A 23,526-nucleotide genomic window follows, 5' to 3' on the forward strand; every position below is an offset into this window, starting at 1 on the left:
CTGAGACTCGCCAGAAAGCCTAGTGAGACTTGCAAAGATCCTCCTGCCCTAAACGCAAAACTCTGTTCCTACTTCTAGATCAACAGATTTTATCTTGGTGCTCCCTTCCCTCCAAAAAACCAAGCAGTCAAATGTGTTCATATGGATGTGCAAATACTTGCCCGCTCCCATCTGGGTGCCTGGTTCAGGTGATTCTTCAATTCTGAATTGGAAAATGGCTGCAGAGGGAGCTGGTCCTCCCATGGGATGGCTCCTGGTAGGAAGCGAGGCCCAGAGAGTGGTCTGAGCTCCTGAACCTCAGCCGTCCTTTCTTTAAGCCTTTGCCCACCACCACTCACTTGGCCCCCTCAGAACTTCACAAGCTACTCTCAGATGTGTGGTAAGGGCTCCGGGCCGTTCTTCTCACATCTGCTTACCTTCCCCTCCTAGCCTTCACATGGGCCTCTCTCTGCCTGGAACAGATGAGCTCAATGTCACCCCCAGACCCCTCAGGTGTCACCTCCTCCAGGGAGCCTCATATACAGTGTCTCCTTCCCTTAAGGCCCACAGGGATTGAGAAGACCCTCCTTGGTTTTCTAACCCACAGCACTTCCCACACTATCTTGGTTCCCTGCCCTACCTCTCACAACAGACTCAACAGCCTTGAGAAGGGACCACCTTGCTTTCACCATGTCCAGCAGAATGCCTGGCATGCATTAACAGTTTCCTGAATGAATGTTTAGGGCACTATTCAGAAGATAAGAAATTTACAAATCACAAAGCATTGAGTTAGGTCAGCTATATGTTCTAGAACAGCCTTCCTCTCCTGCTGTCACTCTGGCTTTCCTGTCCCAACAGCAATCAGAACAGGTAGTCTTGTGGACTGCTCACCTCCTCTGTCCTTCTCTTCTTTTTTCAGTATTCTCTTACATGCCACTTCCTTAGAGGCCATCCTTGGCCACCCTATCCAAAGGAGTCTCTTGGTCACTTGATTATACATTAGTGTATTTTAATTTGCTACACACTACTTATTTTCTCTGTGAAAATTTTATTTATGTATTATTTCCTATCTTCACCACTAGACTGTAAGCTCCATTTGAGCAGGGATGGTTGTTCATGGCTTTATGCCCAGCATCTAGCACAGTGTGAGCCACACAGCAAAGTGTTCATTAAATATTTGTTAAATGAATGCAAGCTACTATTGGGATGCCTGGGTGGCTCAGTCGTTGAGCATCTGCTTTTGGCTCAGGGAGTGATCCTGGGGTCCTCGGATCAAGTGCCGCATCAAGTCTGCTTCTCCCTCTGCCTCTGCCTCTGCCTCTCTCTTTCTGTGTCTCTCATGAATAAATAAATAAAATCTTAAAAAAAAAAAAAGAATGCAAGCTACTGTTACTGTATTCTGATTTAATTTGATGTACATCCTCCATCTATGCTGTTGGGTTAGATGCTCCAGAGAAACTCAGACAGGCCTACCTCATGGCACTGGAAGGTGGCAGGGGGACCTCAGGTCCCTTCACAGGCCAAGGTGGGGTATACTGCCTGCCTATAGCTTCCTTCTGGCCAGATGCTGAGGAATCTCGGCCCAGAGCCTGCAGGCCCCTCGTCCTAGAAATGCTCCTCCAGCTTTCTGTGAGAGCAGCTCCAGCTGCCCACTTCCCAGACGGACAGAGGAATGTGTCCAAGGTTCCTAGCTGGCCTGGCACCCAGCAGGAAGCAGGCACAGTGGCTGCTGACAGACGTCTTCCTTCCCTGCTAGAACCGCCCCAAGAATGCACATAACTGCCTGGCTGGGTGCAGAAACTGGCCCTACTTCATGCTGGCAGAGCAGTGTGGCTCTTTGGCTCTGCTGTGGAACAGGGCTAGCCTTGAGAAGCTTTCCTTGCTCCTGCCCCTCCCATTCCTGCAGACATCCCTCTGCCAGCTCAGGGGAGGGCCAGGCCTAGAGTCTCTCACCTGCCCCTGGCCCTTCCTTGAAGCCCTCTGGTTTACTGGAAACCATAAACTGTTAGAGACAGCCTTTATCACACCCTCAACAGTGCACTCTTAATATTTAACGCCAGAGGCTGAGACAACCAGGGGCGCTGGCCTCCCGGTTACTCCCAGTGAGTGATATTTGCACCTGGTAATTGAGGTCAGATTTGCTTCTCTTAAGTCACATGATTTGCCTCAAGGCAGGAAGGTGTCAGAGCCACTTGTTGCAAAGGGACCAGGAGGTGATTACAGAAGCTGCAAAGGCTGTGCTTCTCAGGGAGCCCAACCTGGGAGTTCAGAGCTGAGCTGGCAGCTGGTAAATGACCATGTGGGGCCTAAACCCCAACATTTCACCAAGAGCAAACTTAGGGCATCTGCTGAATGGAGCCACTTTGAATCCTCTCTGGAATTGGGTGGGGTATTAATTAGTTAATTAACTAAAAAACTAATTAGGCATGTTGAATAGGCCACCTGGAAGATTGGTCACATAAGGGTCTCCAAATCACAGTACAGGTCCCATCTATTCAGACACCTAACCTCGCTCCAGGCTTCTCTTGACCTCAGGTATTTATCTCCTGGTTGTCATGGAAGCTGCTCAGATAAACAGCAACACAGCCAGCCTGACCCCTTGGTCAGCCTCAGATCCTTCTGAGAACAGTGGAGCTCCCTAGTGGCTACTGGCAGCCCTGCCCCCTGGGCTGGAGGCAGCTCTAGACCAACTCACATGTGTGGCTGTTTTCACATAGTCTTCTGAGGCACACAGGGGTGCCTAATAAATGCTCATTGTATGAAGGCACCTCCAGGGGGCATGTTAGTTCTCAGGCTTCAAAGTCCCTAAATAACCCCTCAGTGGCTGCTGTGGTTGGAGCAGATCCACCCCTACCCATCACCCCAGTCACCCCAGGGACTGCAGGCCAGGCCGGATAGAGCCACTCAGCTCCTCAAGTCACCCAGTTGGCCCCCAGGCCACTTCTTCACTCCCTGAGCCCAGCAAACAGACCTGGGAGGAAGGAGCCAGCTGAGGTCTGGTGACTCAGGTGGAGGGAAGGTGGGGACACTGTCTGGCTACACTGGCGCTGAATGCTCCATTCCACAATCACAGAGGCAGAAAGGCCTCACCGTCCACATGCCTGTGGAACATCATCAGGCTGTCTGCCTGTCCACCCCAGGACTGAGCACACTCTCAGAGTATGTCCCTAACTACTCTGGACGCTGGATGGATGGGCCTGAAACAGACACTGCAAGGGAAATGAGGAAGAAGCCACTGTCGCTACAGACTCCTAAATGGCTACCAAAGGAGGATCGGCAGTGTCCTCAGAAAAGCATCCAAGGTAGGGCAGATGTTCCCCTCTGGGGCAGCTCAGGCCTGAAAGGGGGCTGGGGGACAGGCCAGAGCAAGACCTGATCTCTCAAGGCCACCAAAGTCAACCACCGCCCTGTTTGGGGAGGCAAGGCAGGGCTCTGGAATCAGCCTGTGAAGCTGGGGTCTGCTGTGTCATGGCAGATGCACAGGCTCCCTGAGGCTGAGCCACACGCGAAAGCGGTTTCCACCCATATACTAGTGGGGCCCAGTGATGTGTTTAATAATAATGACAGGAATGAGGGCCACCCCAGGCCTAGCACGTGCCACGTTCACACAGGTTACTTTATTTGTTTCACACTGCATTCCTGTGAGGTAGGTATTCTCATTTTACAGATGGAGAAACTGAGAGCCAAGGAGGCTAAATAACTTTCCAAGCATGTCCCACCCAGCCCCACACACAAAGAAGCAGAGCTGGGATTCAAATCCACGCCTGACCGACTGTGGCCTTCTCCACTTTGCTAGACCATTTGAAGCAAAATTCCAAGCACTATCCATTTCCTGGGAAAACCCATCTGGGCAGTCCATCATTGTCCTTCACCAGGAGCAAGGGCCACCACTGTGTACCTAAGACCAGTGGGAACAGTCCTCTGGTGACAGAGTGAATGGGGCAGCTGTATGCAAAGGGTGTCTGCCATTCTGGCCCCTAATGGCAAAAGTAGTGTTTCTTTTTCCAAAGGGTTTTAAGGAGACTCCTCCTGTACCCGATTCCTAGGCTGAAACCTAAAAGTCCTCCCACCATTGTAAGGACTGGCTCTGCTCAGGGATGGAGAATTCTCGAGTACCCACCTGCTATGTGCATGCCTGTCCCAGTGCCCACCCCAGGCCAGGCATGGTCTCTGTGAAGCCCCAGGGGGCTTCTGTAGGATCTGGCCAGCAAGCAGGCAAGGCGGAAGCAGGAGAGCACTGGAAGCACACAGCCTCGAGCTCCCTATACTTATCAGAAAACAAAGAGGGAGGCTTCCTGTCCACTAGTATCACAGGTGCCCCTTGCTGAGGGGCTCCCAATGCCCAGGATCGAGAGTCCTGAGTGCTGATCCCCTACAAAATCCCCTACAGAAGCCAGAACCAGCTACCAGGGGATTAGACTCAGAAAGAACTGTCCATGTGTACTAACATTTCCTTCTAGAGACTAGAATGAATCCTGGGGAGAGAGAGCACTGGCCACTAACCCCATGAGCCCTGGCTCCTATTTCCAGCTTTGCCTCTAACTCTCCACATGACTATCAGGCAAGTCACTTACCCTCCCTGATCTAAGGCTTTCCTTTCTTTTATATGGGAATAATTATATATAATCATCATTGTAATTACCATTCACTGAAGTTTTACTCTGAGCCAGGCCCTATGCTAGAAACATTGTCACATTTACCCTCATAGTGCCCTCAGAGGTAGCTACTATTTTCCTTTCCATTTGTAGATGAGGAAACTGTGGAGGAACAGGGAAGTTAGGGAGCACGCCCACAGTCCATGGTTAATAAAGCTGAACCTGGGTCTCCGTACCATGTCCACTGTGACATACAGAATTACTTTATAAAGATCAAGGACAGGGGCGTCTGGGTGGCTCAGTTGGTTAAGCGTCTGCCTTTGGCTCGGGTCATGATCCCAGGATCCTGGGTTGGAGCCCTGAATTGGGCTCCCTGCTCAGTGGGGAATCTGCTTCTTTCTCTCCCTCTGCTCCTCTTCCTGCTTGTGCTCTCTCTCAAATAAATAAATAAAATCTTAAAAAAAAAATAAAGATCAAGGACAGATATAAAAGTGTTTTGAAAGAAAAAGGAAAAAAAAAAGGAAGGGGCAGAGGTTGCATAATACAAATATAACTCACAAACCCTTGGACATGATTTAAGGGATAGTCCTAATCCCTTTAAGAACATTCTGTGGAATCCTGTCTACAGAATCAGAGACTGCCAAGAAGGGAGAGACCCTTAAGTCATTTTCTTCCTCCCTCCCTCCCTTTGGATAGGAATGCTATGACTCGCCAAATTCTACAGGTGAGACCAGAAGGGTCAAGCAAGGGTGATCCAGGGCCTTGGGTTGTTCTGTTCATTGTCACAAGTTCACCTGGTACGTTGTAGGTGCTTAACTATTTGCAGAATACTCTAGGAAGGGTCAAGGGAAGGAATGACTAGAAAACTTCAGGACAAACCAAATCCTCATGTTCTCCTGCCTGCCCTGAAGGAGCAGGGCAGTAACAAGAGTCAACGTGTGCTGGGGCTGCAGCTGTGCTGTCACCCCGCCCGGATCACTATCAGCCCTGCGGCTCCCACTTTGGAGGAAAAGACTTGCCCGGGGACCTGTAGCTCCAAAATTCCCTGCACGGTCTCTGCCGCCCTGGGAACGTGCCTGGACTATTGCTGCGCCGACCAATGGGGCCTGGCTGAGTGCCGGCCCCTGCTTTCCCAGGGCCTCAGACAGGTTGGGAAGTGACTTACCCAAAGTCCCCTTTCTTCCCCTAACCAGTTCAGCCCAGGGAGTGACGCTGACAAACAAATGCAGTCACGTATAGCCTCACAGGGTGACATGGGGCGGAACTGGCTGGAAGCCCTGGTGATCTTAAGACTCAGACCAGTGCACACCTATACGTATTCTGGGGTCTGGTGGATCCAAGCTCCACTGGCTACGTGACCTTGGAGAATTATTTGAAAAGAAAATATTTGAAAAGCACTGGTTTTCTCAGGTGTAAAATGGAAATAAAAATCTCTCTTTGAAACAGTAGTAAGCTTGTGTTCCTGTTCAAAAGTCTTTACTTCCTATTCTTTTTTTTTTTTTAAGATTTTTTTTTTTTAAGTCAGCTCTATATCCCAACATGGGGCTCAAACTCACAACCCTGAGATTAAGAGTCCCATGCTCTACCAACTGAGCCAGCCAGGTGCTTTATTTCCTATTCTTTTTTTTTTCTTTATTATTTTATGTATTTATTGGAGAGAGAGCAAGTAAAGCGAGAGAGCACGAGTGATGGGGAGGGGCACAGGCAGAGGGAGAAGCAGACTCCCTGACGAGCAAGGAGTCCAATGCAGGGCTCCATCCCAGGACTCTGGGATCATGACCTGAGCCCAAGGCAGACACTTAACTGACTGAACCACCCAGGCACCCAGGGAACAAAGTTTTGACTCTCAAATCACAAGGTGGGATCCTTGAGGGTGACTGTCTCTTCTCTTACTATGTGTCTCCCATCAAGCATTAAATAATACATAACAAATTCCTGCTGACTCACCTGGGTCAGAAATTCAGTTAAAACGCCCCCTAGTACTCCCTCATGTCCCAAGGGAAGAAAAATAAAGATAAAAAAGTAAGTTAAATTGGAGGCAAACTGGGATCCCTGGGTGGCGCAGCGGTTTGGCGCCTGCCTTTGGACCAGGGCGCGATCCTGGAGACCCGGGATCGAATCCCACGTCGGGCTCCGGTGCATGGAGCCTGCTTCTCCCTCTGCCTGTGTCTCTGCCTCTCTCTCTATCTTTCTGTGACTATCATAGATAAATAAAAATTAAAAAAAAAATTTAAAAAACAAAACAAAAAAAAAATTGGAGGCAAACTCAAATCACTCCTATTTCTGCATGCTTGGTCAGTTTGAAAAGAAAAAAAAAATGATCTCTAACTCAAACCCAGATGTGAGAAGCAGAGGAACTCCCTAAAAAAAAAAAAAAAAAGCATAGAATAAATCACAAGGACTAACCTCGTTTAAAGATTTCAGGAAGGAAAACACAGTTAAACTGAAAACTGTTAAGTGATGTGAAACACACACACATACACACACATACATACACACAACAAGCAGCCCGGAAATGTTTTTAGTACTGCACCTATCAGAGTCCCTTGGGGGCTTGATCTGTCCTTCAACATATTCTTCCTAACACCTGTTTTTACTAAAAACCAGCAGCCCAACACCAGAGCTCTGTGAGTCAGAAGCAGAGTGAAACTAGACCCCACAGGTACTCAGCTGCGAAGCACGTCACCCAGCTACCAAGCAAGAGCCACACTAAGCATGACCTGTCAGTGTCCTGTGGCCATGGGGGTGGGCCACAGGGAAGCTATACGAAGAACAGATGTGTGGCCCACATCATCCCAGATTTTCCTCCTGCCTTCTTCCTCTCTCTGGCTCCTGCTTCCACCTCACCCACCCAGCCGCCAAATGTACCTGGAAAAAAAGTCCCTCTGCCACCTGCCACCCAACTAATTCCACATCATTTCAAGTGAGACCTCAGGACCAACATAGATATCTTTCCTGTTCTTTTTAAAAATAAGAATAGCAAAACAATAGAACTTAGAATACTCAAGTGATACAGAGAAGAATTATATCTAAATACCTTTTGGGTGTAACCTTGTGTTATACAGTTAATCACTCTAAATGCAAATCTATGTCTATGCAAAGAAACTGTCCCTTTAAATTACAAACAACATCAACATGATTCTTGTCCTCTCTCAAATTTTTAGAAGCTGGACTTGCTCCTCACAGTTTTACAGAGTCACAGAACCCAATGAGGCCCATGCAAAAACCTGCACTCCAAAATATTCACAGCATTGTTCACAATCGCCCAAACTGCAAACAACCCCAAACGTCCACCAAATGATGCATGAATAAACAAAAGTGATATAACCATACAATGGAATATTTGGCAATGAAAATGAATGGAGTACTGACACATGCTGTGACATGGAGGAGCCTTGAAAACATCGTGCGAAATGGAAGAAGCCAGACACAGAAGACCACAGGTGTTGTGGCGCTATTTCTATAATGACCAGTATAGGAAACCTACAAGAGGCAGAAAGCAGGTGAGTGGTTGGGGGGGTGGGGGCTGGGGGAAAAAGGCAGAGTAGAGATGGGGGACAATCCAGGGGTACAGAGTTTCTTTTAGAGTAGGAAAATGTTCTAAAATTGACTCTGGTGATGGATATACACTCTGTAAATACATTAAAAGCCATTCAATCATATATTTTAAATGGATAAATTGTATGGTATGAGAACGATAGCCTAATGAAGTTGTTTTTGGTTTGTTTTTTTTTTTTTAAAGGACAAGGAAAAAAGCCTCTCACACAAGTTAGTGACTTGCTTTTGCAAGTGACTGTTGTGTAAATCTATCAGTCTGAAACATCCACAATGAATGTGTCCTTGAGGCTATTTGTCCTGAGTGGCTGGAGAGGAAGTACCCCAAAGTAGTGCTCAAGAAGATACCCTCCGGGGGCAAAGGACAGCTTTTCTTTAACTGGCCCATTTTAACTGTAGCATTTTAAAATGTTCAGATATGGGCAGGCACTTAAGAGTGACCTGGTTTATAAAATAACTGATTGTGACAACATTTAAGATTTTGGTTGCACCAGTCATCAGAGCTAAGCTGAGACAGAGTCCTGCTTGGGGCGCTCAGGGTTGTCAGCATGTGGACCCTCAGATGGGTCCCCCAACCTCCTGGGCACAGAAGACTTTTCACACTTGGCCGCTTTTCAAACTTTACCAATTTATGGAGGTCACGGGTCCTCCAAATGAACCACAAAACTACCTCACGTCAAGTGGTACACGGAATGGTGCACATAAGGATTCATATAAGGCAAACAGCAACAAAGGCAAATTTTACTCGTGCACCAACAATTCAGGTTAAAAGAAGTAAGAAAGAAAAATAGGATTATGTGAAGTTAAAATGCTAAATTCAGAGAGAGAGGTTGTTTAGGGACTATAATTTTGTTTTCCATCAGTTTTACTTTGTTCCTTTTTCATATCTACAAGAACAAATATGATTCATCTTCTACCCTGAGGTGGCCAGCCTCATTTTCTGATAAGAGGCAAGAGTTCCAGAGATCTTGGGCTGCCATCCTGCCTTGCTACATCTGAGCTCTGGACATAATTTAACCTCTGAGCCTTGGTTCCACATTTATAACAAAGGAGTAATATCCCTATTTGACCAGGTTTTTGTGGGGTCTGAAGGAGGTGGAAACCGCACAGCATAGTATCTGACACACAAAGGCTCGGGGCAAAGCTGGCATAGGGTAGGGCGAAGAACTAGCGACATCAAACTCCCTACAAAAAAAGACTGGGGACACTGAAAGAGGATGTCATAGAGATTGCAAGTAGTAAGGAAGAAACATCATCGCAGGAAGTAGGTGCTGAAAATCAGGGAGGGACGGAGGAGAGGGTCTCTCCTAGACCTCTCATTACAGTGACAACAAGGGGTGCATTGCCTTTAGCTTTACAGACAGCAAGTACCTTACTCCCAAATATGACACTTAGAATTATCGTCTCTTGAGGACAAATGGGGTCGAAAGAGAATGTAAACAGTCCTCACACACATGTTCACACTGCAGACTGTAGAAGGGAGTCCATTTTCTTGCTTCTCTGCGGTTCTGCCTCAGGACTACTGGTAGCGCAAAGACGTCCAGGGCGTGCTGCCATCTGCAGGCAAAACAAGAAAAAGCACAACGTTATGGACTAAATCATCCACCTTAATCGCCTCCCCCACCCTCCCTGGGCCTGTCTTCAGGCAGCTGGAACAGCTGGGTGTATCCAGGTGCAGGGAGAACCCACTCAGTTCTGCATTTGTGATTCCACCACAGAGTTGCGACATAGTAAAAATTCTAAACTATTAAGGACTCAAGCATCTCTTAACAGCAACACCAAGCAAACTCACACAGGGCTCGCCATGTGACAGACACTGCTCTAAATGATTTACATTTATTAATTCATTTAATCTTCACAAAAAAAATTGAACATTTTAAAGGTCTCTGCTGATTTGCCTGATTACTGAGTTAGCATGAATAATTAAAATGAAGAACATGGTAATAGCTAATTTCCAAGAGGGATCAGATACGAAGGAGAGGTTCTGAGCATCCTGCATATCTTGCATCTCCCATTTATCAAGTTCCTGTTATGTACCAGACACTGCTCTAGGACATGGCATGAACCCATCCCTGCTCTGGTGGGCTTCCATTCTGGTGGAGGGAGGCAACAAGAGAAGAGGCAATAAATGCTGTGCAGAAGCAGCAGCAGGGTAAAGGGGACAGAGGGTGATGACAATGCTGTTAATATTCATTCACTTATTCACGTATCCCCACATACTTACTATACATAAGCCAGCCACTGTGCTGGGATGCAACAGTGGCCAAAAACCAGACATGGGCCCAGCCCATATGCGATACTTACTCACATAAGAGAAGCATGTATTAATCAAATGATCAGTTAAATAAATGCAAAGGTATAACAACCTCGGTAAGTGTGACAGCAGAGTGACACAGGTACTATGAGCATCCTACAGAGACCTGACCTTGTCTGGAGCCTCAGGAAGGTCTGGAATGAAGTTAGGAGAGGAGAAACATCCTTGGTAAAAAGCATACCATGCACAAAGGCTAGATCACGGACAGCAAGCCAGAGGCTGAGTAGATAGAGAGGAGGCAGAGGGAGGTGCAGAAGGGATGTGAGCAACCCTGCACAGCAGCCCTGGAGAGGCCCTCATCCTTGAAGGACTGGAGTACCACATGAGAATTTTAGGCAGATGAATAATCTGGCTGGATGTGTGTGTTTTTAAAAGGCTACACTATGTGATAGGCTGAATAATGGCCCTACCAAAGATGCTGATGTCTGAATCCTTAGAAGTTGCTAATGTGTTCCCTAACATGGCAAGAGGCACATGGCAGAATGTGATTAAACTAAGGATCTCGAGATGGGAAGATTATCCTGGATTATCCAGGTGGGTGCAATGTAATCACAAGTGTCCTTACAAGAGGGAAGCAGAGAGACTTGACTATAGATGAGGAGCATCAGAGCAGTGCAGTGTGAGAAAGATTTGTTGGTTTTATTTTATTTTATTTTATTTTAATTTTTTAATTTATTTATGATAGTCAAAGAGAGAGAGAGAGAGAGAGAGGCAGAGACACAGGCAGAGGGAGAAGCAGGCTCCATGCACCGGGAGCCCGACGTGGGATTCGATCCCGGGTCTCCAGGATCGCGCCCTGGGCCAAAGGCAGGAGCCGAACCGCTGTGCCACCCAGGGATCCCGATTTGTTGGTTTTAAAGACAGAAGAAGGGGCCATGAGCCAAGGAATGCAGGAAGCCTCAAGAAACTGGAAGGGACAGCAAAATGAGTTTCATCCAGAGCCTCCAGTCGGCACACAGCCTTGCTGAAACTTTAGTTTTAGACTTTTGACCTTCAGAACTGTAAAATAATAAATTTGTATTGTTTCAGTCAAGCCACTCATTTTGTGGTAATTTGTTACAGCAGCAATAAGGAGACTAACACACACTGACTTCCGTGAAAAAACAAGCAAGAGATAAGGGGAAGTAGGTACCAGAAGGAAGTCACTGTGTTATCCAGTCAAGAGATGTGACTGCCTGAATCACAGCAGTAGTGGCAGTAGGGGTGGAGAGGAGTTGAAGGACCCCGGGAGGGGGGGAGGAGTTGGCCAGTCAAGGGTCTTACTACAACCTATCAGATGTTATTGGAATGCCACAACAGGCTTCTGTTAGGCTCAGGACCTAGCTAGCTGGCCCTGGGTAGAGCCCAGCTCCTTTGTAGAAGGAGAAAGCTTACACCAGAGCTGTAAGACCACTCTCCAAAAAAGATAGCATTTAGTCACTCAACAGAGACCTACCAACTCCATTCCCACAAAGGAATTCAGGTTTCCAGGAACAAGCTCTAAGAAGTAACATCTTGAGAATTCTACGATGCAAATGGTAGCAATTGTTTCTGCCAAGCATTAGGCCTTGCAGCGAACATTTTTTTTCTTCTCAATAGAGATTCTGTAATTCTGGAAAGGAGAAATCCAAATTTAAATATATGCACCTCAACCCAGGTGATGCAGAACCATGATTATATCTAACATATAGAAATTTCACAGCCATGTAGAAAATACAGAAATTATAGTATGAGAATAAATAAGAACCTAGGAGAACCCCTTTCAGCATCTACTTCTAATATTTAATGCTCCAAACCCACTGAAAAAGTGGGATCCTGATGTGAGCCTGCCTAAAAGGGCTGTTGGGAAGAAATGGCAATCGAAATAATTTAAAACTATTTTGTATATACTCCTCCGTTTTACTCCAAAGGAATAATTATATGCCCACCAAGACCAAATATCTTGGAGTGAATGGAGAGGTGACAGGGAAGGCTTGAGGATGTTATCCCCCTCTGGCTCTGTAGCAGGCTACCAGGACCTCACTGGGTTCCAGGAGCATGGGAGCACCCAGGAGTGCCTGCAGATGGTGAAATGCTAAGCAGTCCTATTAGGGTTGGAACAGGTTAATTTAAAAAATAGATATATGTAAAAAAAGATATATAGATATATGTATACACTTTTTCTGGTAACAAAGTGATATATGTTTATTATAGGAAAACACAAAAATCTGTAGTCTCAATCATCCAGACATAACTTGTTTGGAATTATTTTTTTCTACTCCTTTTCCAAATAAATTTATGTATCAGCCTCTTAATTTTGGCTCAGGTCATGATCTCAGGGTCCTGGGACAAAGCCCCATGTCTGGATCCGTGCTCAGCGGAGTAGACTGCTTGAGGCTTTCTCTTCCTCTCTCTCTGCCCCTCTCCCTGCTTGCGCAGGCATGCACCCTCTCTCAAATAAATAACCATTTTCAAAAAAGTTTGTTTTTAAAAAACTAAGTTAGGGACGCCTGGGTGGCTCAGTGGTTGAGCAGCTGCTCAGGTCGTGATCCCGGGATACGGGATCCAGTCCCGCATCGGGCTCCTGCAAAGAGCCGGCTTCTCCCTCTGCCTATGTCTCTGCCTCTCTCTCTTACTCTCTCTGTCTCTCATGAATAAATAAATAAATCTTAAAAAAAAAAAACTAAGTTAAAAAAGTAAAAAAAATAAAAAATAAAAATAAAAAGCTTTTGATAAACACCATCCGAGTTAGTTTTACCACAGTTTCACTGTGACAGTGCTCATTGTACTTTACCCTCAAATAGTTAAGTATTATAAACAAAAATGTTAAAATGTTAAGCTTTTTAGCATAAGGTATTCAGCAGCTGAATTCTCAAAGCTATTTTCATATTTCTCTAGCCAGTCTCCAACCCTGGGGCAGGGCCATTACATGAGCCTTCAGTTAGTGGTTTAAGTTTACACAAACTGATATTGCTCTTGGTTTAACTAAGCTAAAAGTAAACTCAGTAAAACACGAGGAAGTGACTAGCATTTGCAAATACTTCAGAATGTTTTTGTGCCAACAAAGGTCAAACAAGGACCAGAATAGCATGGATTCCAAAGTAGATTTTTGAGAAATAAGGAAGCCAGAGAAGAATTATTCATGACATACCAATCACTAAAAATATTCAGAAAGCCAATGAAAACTCTAAAAGAAACATATGTGTGAACCTTCCTATCCTATGTGATAGGCAACTGCAGAAATAGATTATGGATTAATGCAATTGTTAACAAAAGATTAATAAAATAGAAAAAAGGAAAGTGTATTTTGAAGCATGAAGAATTAACAACAGGAAGTTTCCAGATTGTTTCAGTAATTCCTGGGCAGGCACTTACGTGTGTATGTGCCTATGAGGGAAAGTAGGGGAGGAGGAGAGGATTAAGAAGATACTACAAAGTTTCATGGGGCGTGTGGGTGGCTTAGTTGGTTGAGCATCTGCCTATGGCTCAGGTCATGATCCTACCGTCCTGATATTGAGTCCCGCATCAGGCTCCCTGCTCAATGGGGTGTCTATTTCTCCCTCTCCCTCTGCCCTTCCTCTTGCTTGTGCTTACTCTTCCTCACTCTCTCTCAAATAAATAAACAAAATATTTTTTAAAAAGTTTCGGGGGTCCCTGGGTGGCTCAGCGGTTTAGCGCCTGCCTTCGGCCCAGGGTGTGGTCCTGGAGTCCCGGGATCGAGTCCCACAGCAGCTCCCTGCATGGAGCCTGCTTCTCCCTCTGCCTGTGTCTCTGCCTCTCTCTCTCTCTCTCATGAATAAATAAATAAAATCTTTAAAAAAAAGTTTCTTATGTTTGGGAGGACATTAGAGATTCTGTTTAATTTTTGGTATTTATAGGAAAACATAAGTTTGTCTATGCTTAAGATATTAAAGAGGGCTCCTCATAAGATAGAGAATTCCAAGTCACTAAATAAAAAGAAGGAAGGAAGGAATGGAAACAGACACCTTGATTAATACAGAATAAGTCTTAAGAAAAAAAGGAAAAGGATGAACTCTTGATAAATATAAATCAATTAAATTCCACTATTAAAAAACCAAAACATTCAATCTAATTGCCCTAAGTGGAAAAGAGATAAATTATGATATGCCATTTTAATGGATGTGTGTGTGTGTGTGTGTGTGTACACCAGAGAAAGAGACCCATGACTTACATAATTTGGAAAAGTTGTAGACAAATATATAAGAGAAGAGCATCCAGAAAAACACCAACTTGGTAACGGTTGTTGCCTATAAAGAGTGAGGTTGTAAGAGACAGGAGTGGGCTTTTCTTTCTTACTTTACAAGTGTCTACGTTGTTTGAAACTTTTACAAATAGCATATTAGAGTATGCTATTGCATATAAAGAAACAAGAAGAAAAAAAAAAAAAGAAACAAGAAGAAATGAAATAAAAAACATAAGGGCAGAAATCAATGAAGGAGAAGATATAGAAGACACAAAATAAAGGTGATTAACAAAACCCAAAGTATTTCTTTGAGTTTTTTAATTTAAATTTTATTTTTAAATTAAGTTTTAAGTTTTTAAATTTTAATTCCAGTAGTTAACATACAGTGTTATGTTAGTTTCAGGTGTACATTATAGTGATTCGACAATTCTATACATCATTACTCAGTGCTCATCATAATCAAAGGATTTGAACACAGAGAAACTGAAAAACTGACAGAAGATGGGAAAAAAAGACTATGAAAAAAAGAGGAAATGACAAATATAGCAGATATTTAACAATTTATAAAAGAATAATATATATGTACATAATATAGCTATATTATTCTACATAACTATAAATAACTGTATAACTCTAAATAACTATATGACAATACATATTGAAAACACAGAAATCAATATAGTCAGAAAAATTGCCAAAATTGGCACAAAAATGATAGCAAATGTGAATAGCCATTTAAGAAATTGAAGTAATTTAAAACACTTCTTGCGCATAAAGTCTCAGTTCTAGAAGGTTTTACAAGAACATTCTACCAACTTCCAAGGAACAATCTTTACTTAAATGTATTACTACAGAAAATTAAAAAAAGAGGAAACATTACCCAACCTAAATTTACCATAATTTTGAAACTTGGAATACAGATTGTCCAAGAAAAGAAAAATACAGGCCAGTTTAACTTAAAAACATGGATGCCAAATATCTAAATAAAATATTATCTAATCAGGGATCCCTGGGTGGCGCAGCGGTTGGGCGCCTGCCTTTGGCCCAGGGCGCGATCCTGGAGACCCGGGATCGAATCCCACATCGGGCTCCCGGTGCATGGAGCCTGCTTCTCCCTCTGCCTATGTCTCTGCCTCTCTCTCTCTCTGTATGACTATCATAAATAAAATAAATAAATAAATAAATAAATTATCTAATCAAATGCAAAAAAATGTTGAGAATATGTCATGATAAAATAATAAAAAATGATTCAAAGTCAGCAAATCTCTCAGTGTAATTCCCTACATTAACAGATGATAGAGGAAGTTACCACTGCTCACCACCTCTCTGTTCTCCTTTCCTTCCTGGGGATGCCATTAAACTTCCCAGCCACCTTATAAATAGGTGGGATCGTGTCCTTGCCAATGGAACGTGAGGAGCAGTGATCTGTGTCCTCTCTGGCCATCATGGAGAACCTGCTGAAGGACCTAGGTCCAAGGAGATGGGGAAGCAACTGGCTGGAAAGAGACTGTGTTCCTAAACAACTAAGTGAGGAGAGTCTACTATCTCACCAACATCCTTGGACTGCATCATGAGAGATAAATAAATAGCATTCCTGGTGTAAGCCTTTGAAATGTTGGGACTGTTACAATAGCTAAGATTATTCACCCTAATAATAGATGGAAAATTGAGATGGGGGAAACAAATGATCATCTCACCAGGTACAGACAGAGCGTTTGACAAATTTCAATACTAATTCATGTTAAAAACAAAAACACAAAACCTAGCTCTTAAGAGACCAATCTCCTATCTTCCCCACCACCATCTTTTCTTCACAGCTTAATTATTAACTGGTTTAGCCACCACATGTGATACGTTTTGTTATAAAATTTTTTTCATTAGAAAGTAATGCATGGATTGTATCTGTTTTCCTTGATATCTCAAATTCTAAGGAAAGGAACTTCCTTTCTTTAATAAAGACTATCATCTACAAACCTATAGCTAACATCATATTTAACAGAAAACTATATTCTTGTTAAGGAATGGAACAAGACAAGAATGCAGCTATCCTCACTACCATATAATAGAATTATAGAAAAAGTAGCCACTAAAGGAACTAATAAAAAGCAAAACAAAGTATAAAATTGGAAGAAAGGAGATAAATGTCAGTGTTTGCAACTGGTATAATTATTTCACCTTGAATTCTCAAGAGAATCCACAGAAAAACCATTAGAATTCATGAGTTCAGAATGGTAGTTAGATATGAAACCAACCTAAAAACAACTGATTGCATTTCTCCATACTAGCAGCAACTGCTCAGAGAGAGAGTTATAACAGTGTAACCAGCAACAATGTGACAAAAATAAGAAACCACTTATAATACCAATATTATTGAAGCTAGGAATTATCTTAATAAAAAAAATCCAAGAGACTTGTGGAAAAAATTTGAAAAACTCTATTAAAGTAAATCTCAGAGAAAACACTAATAAATGGAGATATTAGACCATATTCGTGGGTGAGATGAGTTGACATTAAAAGGTATCAATTGTTCCCAGATCAACCTATAATTTCAATTAATTTCCACTCAAAACTTCAGAAAGCTTTTGTGAACTCTATAGACAGATTTTAAAATGTTTATGGAAGAACAAGTCCATGACAAGATAAGAAAAGTTTGAAAAAGAATAAAATGGTAGATATTAAGACATATTACAAAGCCATAACAAAAACAAAATCCAAATGGATTGAAGATGTAAATGTAGAAGAAGAAACAATAAGGTTAGCAGGAGAAAATATAGAAAAATTTTATGATCTTCAATAGATAAGGATTTCTTAAGATGTAAATAGCACAAGCTAAAAGGAGAAAAATGATGGAAGTGACTACACAAAATTTAAAGATTTATGTTTAGGTCTATGTAAACCATTTATGGTAAACTATATGTAAACTATAAAGCTCTTAGGTGAAAACATAAGTGTGGGGACGCCTGGGTTGCTTAGCAGTTGAGCACCTGACTTTGGATCAGAGCGTGAGGAGCCTGCTTCTCCCTCTGTCTGTGTCTCTGCCTCTCTCTGTGTGTGTCTCTCATGAATAAATAAATAAAATCTTAAAAAAAAGTAAGTGTGACTCTTCATAATCTTGAGTTAGGCAAGGATTTATTAGATACGACACCAAAAACACAAAAGGTAAAACAGAACACTGACTAGCTGGATATTAACAAAATGAATTTTTTTTTTTTGCCTCAGAGAACACCATCAAGAAAGTGAAGAGAAAACTCACAGATTAGGTGAAACTATTTGCAGTTCATATAGCTGATAAAGGACATGTATCAAGAATATATAAAGAAGGGATCCTTGGGTGGTGCAGCGGTTTAGCGCCTGCCTTTGGCCCAGGGCGTGATCCTGGAGTCCTGGGATCAAGTCCCACATCAGGCTCCCTGCATGGAGCCTGCTTCTCTCTCTGCCTGTGTCTCTGCCTCTCTCTCTCTCTGTGTCTCTCATGAATAACTAAAATCTTAAAAAAAAAAAAAAAAAGAATATATAAAGAAGTGTTACAATTCAATAATAAAAGACAAATCATCCAATTTAAAAAATAGATTTGAACATTTCTCCAAAAAGATACACACACATATGGCTAATAAGTGCATGAAAATGTGTTCAACGTCATTAGCCATCACGGAAGTACAAATCAAAACCACAATGCCCGACAACTTCATACCTGCTAGGATAGGTCGGCTCTAACCAAAATGATAGACAAGTCGTGGTGAGGATATGAAGAAGATGGAACCATCCCGCACTACTGGTAAGACTGTAAAGTGTTGCAGCCACTTTGGAAAAGCAGTTTGGTAGTTCCTCAAAAGTTTAAACATAGAGATACCATATGATCCAGCCATTCCACTTCTAGGTATGTATCCCAGAGAAATGAAAATACATGTTCACACAAAAACTGTACATGAATATTCACAGAAGCAATATTCATAATAGCCCCAAAGTAGAAACAATCTAAATGTGCATCAACTGATGAATGGATGAACAAAATGCAGTATACCCACATTATGGAATATTATTGGGCATTAGCAAGAAACAACCTACTGATGTATGCTATAATCTGGATAAACAGACAAAACACTACGCTAAACAAAAGAGTCAGTCACAACAAACACATGTTGTATAATCCCATTTGTGTGAGACATCCAGAAGCAGGGAAATGAAAAGAGACAAGAAGTAGATTAGTGGTTGCCTAGGGCTGGGGAGGGGCATAATGAAAGTGGAGAGTGACTACTAACGGAGTAATAAGAATATTCTAAAATTAGGAGAACCTGGGTGGCTCAGCAGTTGAGCGTCTGCCTTCGGCTCAGGGCATAATCCGTGAGTTCCAGGATCAAGCCCCATATCGGGCTCCCTACAGGGAGCCTGCTTCTCCCTCTGCCTATGTCTCTGTGTCTCTCGTGCATAAATAAACAAAATCCTTTTTTTTTTTTTAAAGTGCTCTATATTATGCTGAGTGAAATAAGTCAATCAGAAAAAGACAAACATTATATGGTCTCATTCATTTGGGGAATATAAAAAGTAATGAAAGGGAATAAAGGGGAAAGGAGAGAAAATGAGTGGGAAATATCAGTGAGGGAGACAGAACATGAGAGACTCCTTACTCTGGGAAACGAACAAGGGGTGGTGGAAGGGGAGGTGGGTGGGGGGATGGGGTGACTGCGTGACAGGCACTGAGGGGGGCACTTGACGGGATGAGCACTGGGTGTTATGCTATGTGTTGGCAAATTGAACCCCAATAAAAAAAGTGCTCTAAAATTAGATTACAGTGGTACTCATTCAGTAAAATATACTACAAACCAGTGAACTACTTTAAAAAGGTGAATCTTACGGTATATAAATTACACCTCCATAAAGTTATGAGTAATAATAAAAAGGAGACCATAAATGAGGTTAACAGGTGACAAGATGGGGGGAAGACTTAAAACATCCACATCTAACAGAGATCTAACATTTTTAACATGTAAGGACGCCAGTAGGAACAAAATGCAAACCCCATATTGAAAAATACCAGAAACCTGAAAGAAAAGAGAGGCAGATCAGATGGATAGATGGAAAAGCAGTTCATACAAATGGCAATACAGTATGATGAGATGCTCAATTAAAGCAGAAATGGAGTACTGCTTTAACCTACCAGTTTTGACAGAAATTAATAAATTAGCCAGTAGTAAGTGCCAGCAGATGTTGGAAAAGAGACTCCTGATATGCTGCTCCTGGTGGGAGGAAACTGATGAAGCCATTCTGCTGCACAATTTTTAGTGAAAGACGTCCCGCAAGTATCCTAGAACCAGCAATCTCATATCTGTCTATTAAAAAGAAAATTCTTGCACAAGACGCAGGGAGACACCCAAAAGGATGTTTGGTGCAGCACTGATCCTGTAAGTAAGGAGTTACAGGCGACCTCAGTGTATTCCCAGGAGGCTGGTTAAGTACTTGTATACTTTTGATATAAAACTATGCAACAGCCAAGAGTAATGAATTAGACTTACATATATATAGCAATATGGTTTGACTCAGAAACGTAATGGAGGGAGGGGAGAAGCAGTATGAGCTATATAGCATGAAAGTATTTTTTTTTACATTTGTTTTTATTGAAGTCCAACTTGCCAACATATAGTATAACACCCAGTGCTCATTCCATCAAGTGCCCTCCTCAGTGCCCATCAGCCAGTTACCCAAAGAAAGTATTTTCTTGTTTAAAGATTTTATTTGAGAAAGAGAGCACAAGCAGGGGGAACGGCAAAGGGAGAAAAAGAAGCAGGCTCTCCGACCAGTGTGGAGCCAGCCCTGAGGGCTCAATCCCAGGACCCTCAGATCATGACCTGAGCTGAGGGTGGACATTTAACCTTAACCAACATAGCCACCCATGCGCCTCTAACATAAAAATATTTATTTTGGTAAGTGTAACAAAGCAAAACGTGACATATGTTTTAAAGATACACATGTGCTAAGAAGATATAATGAGTAGTTTAGAAGAACAAACAAATATGCCAGCACGGCTGCCTGTTTGTGTGTGCACAGGGAGGAGGGTGTTGACAGAGAACTGGAATATGAAGGGAGGAAATAACAAAATAAAACAAAATGAAAGAGAGACTCTAAATGGAGCAAGGAGTAGTGTGCCATGAACTAAGGCATACGAGCAGTTCAATTTGGTAGACCTTAGATACTAAGGAAAACCAAGAAATTCCCATGCACCACTTTTTAGTGAAAAATATAAGACAACCCATCACACGTTGGGGGCTAAATCAGTAAATCATAATGTTATGGAGAAAAGAAGGCAGCAGGAAAGACAGGGGTTTGCTTGGTTTTCCACTAAGTAATTCATTTTTTCGGAACATGGAAGCAAGAACCCAGGGTGGTAGAAATGGAGTGCATGGTGTCTCCACTACACCACCTCTTCCTCCCCGTGCAGACTGAAGCTGGGGAGTAAAAGGAGAGAAGTGTCCACTACTGTTCAAGTTTAGGTAATAGAAGGAAGAGAGAAGAGGACATTAGTGAATTCCGGAGAAAAGGAATAATTCACTGAATCAAAGAATCTGATTTTCTGGCTCATGATAAAGGCAGTATTTTCTAAATGCAATGAATACTCAACAGGGCACCAGAGCAAGGCAGAGGAGGGACTCCATGTTTTAAAAATTAGTATCCTATATCATTGTTGTGAAATTCAGATGGCTATTCTCAAAGTTAAGATCATTCAAGTTTTGATTCAGTAACAGGCCTTAGGATCAGATCTGTGTGATTAGGCTGAATTCAGTGTTATTGAGACAAAAGTTGATTAAAAGGGGGTTCTTGGTATTGGCTACTAAGAAATGTAAGTCAAGTGCCTGCAGATTTAGTCACCTTACTTTCAACATTTAATGCCTTCTACCCAGTATGCTTGTTCCACAGAGCTGGCCATGTGGGCAATTTGTGTGTGTGTATGTGTATATGCACACACACACACACACACATGATGTCTTTTTCCTTGCAAAGGGGTTGTCTCCCCAGCCTTGGGTGGAGCCCAGTTCTCGAATACCACCACTGAATTAGTGTATAGGTGACCAATGGCAAAGACCAGAGCACTTATGTTTCACCCTTCTGCTGGCAGATGCAGTGGCCCGGAAGATTCCTGGTCTGGGAAGGACTCGGTCCCTGAGCGCACCCATCCCTGACCATTTTGGCGACCCCCAGTTAGGGGGTGGGTGGGTGGGTGGGTTGGACTCTGCAGAGTAAGGTCCTGTCTTCTCATGGGCAGGGCCTTGGGGAGAGGGCGACATCCTGGACTAGCCCATGTCCGTGTCTAGGACCGAGAGAGGCGAGCTGCAGGCTTGTAGGTAGGAAGGCACCCCAAGTGCGCTCAAGGGCACCCTATCTGTAAAACGCAGAAAGGCAAACTGCAGGAGGAGCGGAGCCAAATGGAGAAGAGTCTAAGAGGTAAGAGGGGGTAAAGCACGAGTTCCTCCTTGCTGAGCTCAGGTGAGGCACTCTGCTCAGCATCGGCCACACGTTCTCCCCCTTGGGTCTCTGCTGAAAGCGGTCGCGGGTGGGGGATGGGTGGCGTCGCGCGGGAAGGGAGCCGTGATGGGAACGGCGCACGGCCTGCGGGTCGCGTGCGCCCTGGCTCCAGCTCCCCGGGCCCTGGCACGCCAGGCTGAGCCGGGGCCACGCAGGCGCCCCCAGCCCCGCGGCGGGAGCCCCGCCCGGCCCGGCCCGGCCCGCGTCACCCGGCTGCCTGGCGTCCCGCCCGCCCGGTCCGCAAGGCGGAGCCCGCGAGGCGGCCGCCGAGGGGCTGCGCTTACCTCGCCGGGTGCGGGCCGCGGCCCCAGCTCGCGGGCTCCCCAGCTCGCGGGCTCCACGCAGGCCGCCGCCTCAGCTCGCTGCGCCCCTCGCCCGGACGGCAGCCGCGCCGCTCCGAGCCGCGGCCACGGTCACTTTCATTTTCCTCCGCGACGGCTGCAGGAAAGCGAAAGCGAAATCGGCCGAGAGGCGGGCCCGCGGCCGAGCGCGGTGCACGCGGAGCGCGGGCTGGCGGCCGGAGGCGGGGGCTCGGGGCTCGGGGCTCGGGCCTCGGGCCTGCACGCGGGAGGCGGCGGGAGCCCGGGGCACGGCTCCGCGGCGCGAGGCCGGGCCGGGCCGGGGCGGGGGCGGGGGGGCGGCGGGGGAGAGGCCCGCGGCGTGCCCTCGTGCGGCCCCGCGCCTCGGCCCAGGGCTGCCTCCCCCGCCGCCCCTCGGCCGGCGCCTGCTTGGGCCTGGCCCGGGGCCGGGAGCAGGCCGCTGCGGGGCCCCGGGTTGGAGCGCTGGGCCGGCTGGGGCAGGTTTTGTTCGCAGACCCCAGGGCTCGGCGTGTCCCCCAGACCCGGGCATGCGCACTGGACCCTCCGCCCGGCTGTCTGCACCGTGGCTTGCAAGGGCCTGGCCTAGCCTGGACCGTGACCGCGGGGTTCCAGGCGCTTCATCCTCGGGCAGCCGAAACATCAAAAGCCAAGAGTTTCAGTGAAATACGGGTTACGTCATTTGATAAGAAAAACTGAACAGCGAGCTTAGGATTTGGACTCCCTGCTCGAATTGGTGCCCATTAATACCCCACCCAGGATTTAGAGAGCCCTGAACTTGTCCCTTACTGGCTGTGTGATTTGGGGCGGGGTATTTCCTCCCTTAGTCTTCGTTTCTTTCTCGGCAAAATGAGGAGGATAACCATACCTACCTCAAGGTTGTAGGAATTACATGAAACGATATCAAGGAGAAATACTTGGCGTTTTCTCTTAGGCTCTAGGTGGGTTCTTTGAGGGCAGCCACCAAGTCATTCTCTAATGTTAGTTGATAAAAGTGGAGATCTCCAGGAGAATAAGATAGCTTTCAAAGTTTAGACCGTGTTATCTTGACTTAGAGGGACTGAGGAGGCACTGCAGTCCTTTTGGAAG

At 44.8% G+C, this 23,526-nt stretch overlaps 1 protein-coding gene across 1 annotated transcript in view; it reads right to left on the bottom strand.

Moving 5' to 3' along the window:
• Window positions 1-23,119, bottom strand: part of LOC121495239 (translation initiation factor IF-2-like) — a 46,510-nt gene extending 23,391 nt beyond the window's left edge. The window contains exons 1-3 of the mRNA XM_041762485.1: window positions 23,115-23,119; window positions 22,405-23,055; window positions 9,580-9,686 (exon numbers count right to left, since the gene is read on the bottom strand). Of these exons, the coding sequence (XP_041618419.1) occupies window positions 9,580-9,686; window positions 22,405-23,055; window positions 23,115-23,119 (763 nt within the window). The remainder of the gene's footprint in view (window positions 1-9,579; window positions 9,687-22,404; window positions 23,056-23,114) is intronic.
• Between the last annotated feature and the right edge of the window lie 407 nt (window positions 23,120-23,526).

The sequence above is a fragment of the Vulpes lagopus genome, chromosome 7, assembly GCF_018345385.1.
Source record: "Vulpes lagopus strain Blue_001 chromosome 7, ASM1834538v1, whole genome shotgun sequence".
Lineage (NCBI taxonomy): Eukaryota > Metazoa > Chordata > Mammalia > Carnivora > Canidae > Vulpes > Vulpes lagopus.